General features: G+C 40.4%; 1 protein-coding gene across 3 annotated transcripts; it reads left to right on the top strand.

Moving 5' to 3' along the window:
* The first annotated feature begins 1798 nt into the window (after positions 1-1798).
* atp5mc3a (ATP synthase membrane subunit c locus 3a) lies at positions 1799-4753 on the top strand. Of its 3 annotated transcripts, none has more exons than XM_035411414.1 (5): positions 1799-1892; positions 2116-2210; positions 3162-3239; positions 3465-3655; positions 4132-4753. In XM_035411414.1, exons 2-5 carry the CDS (start codon positions 2172-2174, stop codon positions 4244-4246), a joined length of 423 nt encoding a protein of 140 aa, XP_035267305.1. In that variant the 5' UTR covers positions 1799-1892; positions 2116-2171; the 3' UTR covers positions 4247-4753. The 3 variants fall into 3 exon arrangements, with proteins under 3 accessions (XP_035267305.1, XP_035267306.1, XP_035267304.1); XM_035411413.1 differs by having other exon boundaries at positions 1822-1907; XM_035411415.1 differs by lacking the exon at positions 4132-4753 and having other exon boundaries at positions 1820-1907; positions 3465-3659.
* The last annotated feature ends 155 nt before the right edge of the window (positions 4754-4908 follow it).

Raw genomic sequence — 4908 nt, 5'->3', positions numbered from 1 at the left:
TAAACAAACATTTTGGCTACCAAAGGTGACTGTCAGCCACAGCCCCCATCAGTCACAATAGCCCCAACACCTCCCTCTGCTGGGCATTATTGTAATAGCAAAAGACATCCCTCTCCTTACAGCTGGTCAATATTTCAATAAAATGCTATTTCGAATTTCTGCATGCTACAGTGAGGTGAATAGTCAGGTCAATAAGTGATATGTATGACTTAACTCAAGGATTTCCATATCAAGTCCTAGTGTTTGCTGTTATAGAACTCCAGAGTTTCATTTAAGTAACAGATTTGGCTGAACAGTATACATACCTTCTTTCCAAACTCTAAACTGGCTGCAGGATTGAAAGGAAACCACAAAACCTGAAGATACTTTAGATTTCCACAACTGGAACTCGCCATCTATGACTTAGACCCATGCCCTCAAAAAATAACAAGGCCAAGTTGACCATAATTGGATATAAATAGTCCTCTCTATCATCAAATATACAAGTAATTCTTAAATTGAATTTTAAAAATCCACACACAAGTCATAAATCAACATATAGAATGTAGTATATTACATGCAGTAGTGCAGAGAGGATGAATTCTAATGTGTAATCCTCATTCAGATTAGTTTTTCCTTTCACTGACATAAAATCTGAATTATGTTCATAGTGTTTCCTCAATATTTTTATTTTGAAATTCATATCACCAGGTATACCTTGGTAAAAAATAAACCACAAACAGCATGAATGTCTATTGAATTTTTGTGCAGGTATTTGAATGAATCTGTATTCATATTTGGAGAAAGAGAACGCATTTGCCCAGCGGAGCCCTTCATAACTGTTGATCCTGCCATTTCCCTTTGGCGCATGGGAAATGAGGGACATCAGTCCTGGGAGGGATTCTGGAAAAAAAGAAAAAGCCTGAGTGAGATCAGAAGGCTATGACTCAAACCCCCTTGCGCACCTGTATATGTCCCGCCAGAGGAACCAGTGGGGGATGCTTCAATTACTGAAGCCAGTGGAAAGAAAGCCATTTCTCAGCGCTCATTACCTTTGCCTCCCTGCCCCAGCTGCTAGTGAGTCATTCATCAAGATTATAAATTCTGCCGGTGAGCCTCTACACTTCCAGTCTGAGGGGTGCAGAGACAGGTCCCTGGGACACCCCCTGTGGGAGGAGCATGATTCACACCTCAACAGGTGCAGCAGCAAGAGCAGAGAGCTGTGTGAAGCATGCTATCAGAGCAGAACGGCTCTCAAGCTTCAGCCCTATTCAGTCCCCACTCCAAGCTTGCCATGCAAAGGGTGGTATTTACTATTTAGATTCATGGTGATAACAGTTTATATTCCATTCCTACAAAACCAGAGGGCTGGCCTTGTGCTCTGATATTTTTGCGTGCTCCCTCATCAGTTCAAATGACAATATTTTGAAGAGATACGGTCAATGGGGCAGATATTTTGTTTGTTTGGTCCCTTTTCTGAATTTTTAGACTGCAGTTTATTTATTAAGTATTTATTAAGTACATTATCTATCTTTACATTTTTGGATGGAAAAAATATAACTTGGATGAATAATAAATATAGGACAATATATAATTCCAATAATCAATCGCAATCTGTGTGTGCACTAGACACAAGCGATTGTGTAACAAAATGCGATGATCGTACTCTCATATCAAATGTATACTGCAGTTCAAATATTCTCCCTCTCAAGAGAGTAAATTTCGAATAATGTTCGTAATCAGTGTTATGTTTATTTTATCAGTGGGTTATCTGAATAGAAGTGTTATTGTTTTCAGCGTTTTCAATAAAGTTTTAATGAAATGACCTTGGACGTCGTAAAGCTATCATCCGGGATTCTAAATAAAGTCGACGCATGCGTAGTGCGCGTTCTGTGGTTCGACCTCTGCTGCCGGTAAGTGAAGCGAAGGTAAATGCAGAGCTGAAAACTTGAACATGTACAATCCTGTGTCATCTTCTCTAAAAAATGGCTTTAATGCCGGACCGATCCCATCCCCGTACAGTGTGGGGGCAAGCGTATGCTCAGCCTTTATTTTGTAATTTCTCATTCAGAATTTACGCCTGCAAACCTCTATTGACCTTAGCTAACATTGGCTAATTTTGGCTTGTCTTTTCAGGGACAGACTCGGGTTTCTATCAAATCGGAACGAACCGGTTAAGTAAAGAAATTAAAATGTATGCCTGTGCGAAGTTCGTCTCTACGCCTGCACTGGTAAGTGTTTTGTTGGAAATACTAATTGCAACGCAAACGATGCTAACACTTTCACAGATTGCATTTGCACGGGGCCTGTTGAACTTGAATGCGAGTAGTCAGTAAACTGGTTTGCTGGCCATAGATCGATGTTGCGAAGTGTATTGGGTAAGCTAAACAATGAAAATACTTTTTGAGTTTATAGCTAGCTGGTATATAGTTCAGATGACACAATTTAGCTAATCGTTGGACACCGGGTTTGTAGCTCGATTTTGAATGATGGCTATTCCCCCAAAATATCTCAAGCTAACTTAGCTTTGCTAACAAGCAAAGTTCATATACTAGCTAGCTTTTGCAGGCTTCTAAATTCCAAGGTCATTCTACGCCGTGATAGCATGTAAAAGTTATTCTGCAAGCTATGCGTGTAAACTTTCTGCAAGTGGTTTAGCAAACCAAATGTAGTATAAAGTCTGCATGTAGACTTTTGGCCATGTTGTGTAAGTTGGGTTGGTGATGTATATCCTGTAACTTGGGGCGTGTGCTAAGGAAGCCAGATTGCTATGGCGGGGCAATACAAAAGCTGTACTGTAGTGTTAATCAGCTGTGCAAATGGACACACTAAAAGCCAAAGTGTCTCGGGTACTCATGTAAAACTGCTTCCTTAAGAAGGTCTTGCTGCAGCAACGCTCAAAGTGCCTCCCTCTTGACAGCAGCTGTATCGCTTAAATTACTTGAGGTTGATGTTGCATCTTGCACTGCATTATCTCTAGGAACCAATGAAAGCTTAGTTGTAGTTCAGCAATATTTTACTTTAACTCTAAACAGACATTCCTCATTTTCGGAAGCTGTGTGAATGTTACTTAACATTTGAGTCCTTTGCAGTCACCTTTACTCTGAGTGAATGCACTGCCCAGTAGGTGTCTTATTTCGGGACTACATGTCATTCTGACATTTCCTTTGTTGTGGGTGCAGGTGCGTGTTGGCTCCCGGGCTCTATACCGACCCCTCTCTGCAGCTGTGCTGTCTGGACCTCAGACCAGAACAGGAGAGGTGAGAAATGACATTTCTGACCTTCAAACCACTGATTCATGGGTGTGAACTGCTATTGTCCTTGAATGTGCTTTTCTTTCTTGGACTAAACAGCAATGTCATTTCACTGCAGAATGCATGTCAGTCCAGATGAACCTTTGACAATAAAATTGTCTCCTCAGTTAAGGATGTTGTGAACTTTGTGTTGATGGTTCTCTGGTGAATCGCTTGACCTTTTTTTCCCAGGCCAATGCAGCTCTTCTGCCACAGAATGGCCTGTCTCAGGTAGCCCTAAGAGGCTTCCAGACAAGTGCTGTAAGCAGGGACATTGACACTGCAGCCAAGTTTATTGGTGCTGGTGCTGCTACTGTTGGAGTTGCTGGATCTGGGGCTGGGATTGGAACAGTGTTCGGCAGCCTTATCATTGGATATGCCAGGTGAGAGCTCAGTCTGCCTCCAGCTTCAACTCTAATACTGTTCACAAGTCATTCACTGTCTATTCTATTCTCAGCTTAATTGTGAAACTGATGAGAGTGGATACAGTAAAGAAACCGTAGAGATTCCCTTTTTTGCATGCAGGATGAGCCTATTTGCAGGTGTTTAAGCAATCTCAGTTAAATAAGGTTGTGTTTCTTGCAATACTATGTCAATTTATTGAATATTGCATACATTTATTGAAAAACATTTGCAAGGAGCACTGCAGAGTTTTATTCCATCTTTTAGTTGACAAAAGTAATGAATGAAAATGCTTTTCCCTTTGAAGTCTCTTCTCCACTGCAGTTCTAATGTCGTACCCATAGAGTGTCTTGTAGAACTGCAGTAGTTTTTCTCAATTCTTGACATTTAGAGAGACACTTGGGACAGTGGAGAGAAGTACATACTTAAACACCAACTTGTTTGGTATTTTCCACAGGAACCCCTCACTAAAGCAGCAGCTGTTTTCCTACGCCATCCTTGGATTCGCCTTGTCTGAAGCCATGGGTCTATTCTGTTTGATGGTTGCATTCTTAATCTTGTTTGCTATGTAGAAAAATCTATGGCTGTAAACATGCATCTAAAGTACAGATGTAATGGCATTTCACAGTGGCTACAAAAACTGTTCTGTGTTATCATAAAACATACTTTTCCAGGTTGTTCACTGTCAAAACAGGCATGTACACATGTAACCAAATACAGAATTAAAATACATGTATTGGACTATGTAAAGCAAACAAAAAAAAAATGGCAGTTAACTTTTGTATTGTGGGAATCCTGTTTTCCTTCCTCCGGTTGGGTGATCAGCTTTCAAGTGTCAACTGGCCATCTGCACACATTCTGTATACAGTATATGAATTCAGAACATTTATTCCATACATTTTTTTTCTAATGCATTGATTGAAAGCTGTGAAGATGAACAGGGTAGATCCTCTATAAAGGTTTTAACTGCAGGTCAGTTGCAGTATGTTTGTGGGATGAAATTGCGTAAAGGCCACTGATTGCCAGATCGTGCTTTTGTAAATGGCATTAATAAATTTAGACCTCCGTTATTTACTGGTGCTAAATTGTCTTGCGTTAATTATTTTAGATCCACTGTGAGCTACTGACTGTAACGCGTTCTGTCGATATGGAATGGAATGCAAAATAGTGCTTTGGTGACTACAATTGTGCAGATGCATGTCCTGGTATTCGTTCAAGTAGATTAGTTTGGAAA

The sequence above is a fragment of the Anguilla anguilla genome, chromosome 3, assembly GCF_013347855.1.
Source record: "Anguilla anguilla isolate fAngAng1 chromosome 3, fAngAng1.pri, whole genome shotgun sequence".
NCBI classification, from domain to species: domain Eukaryota; kingdom Metazoa; phylum Chordata; class Actinopteri; order Anguilliformes; family Anguillidae; genus Anguilla; species Anguilla anguilla.
The sequence above is the reverse complement of the archived record's forward strand: the minus strand, read 5'-3'. Positions and strand labels throughout refer to the sequence as shown.

Coding starts and splice junctions, on each gene's coding strand:
- atp5mc3a (XM_035411414.1), top strand. CDS start 2,172: ATGTATGCCTGTGCGAAGTTCGTCTCTACGCCTGCACTG. Junction 3,240..3,464: donor CTCAGACCAGAACAGGAGAG/GTGAGAAATGAC, acceptor TTTTTTTCCCAG/GCCAATGCAGCTCTTCTGCC. Junction 3,656..4,131: donor CTTATCATTGGATATGCCAG/GTGAGAGCTCAG, acceptor TATTTTCCACAG/GAACCCCTCACTAAAGCAGC.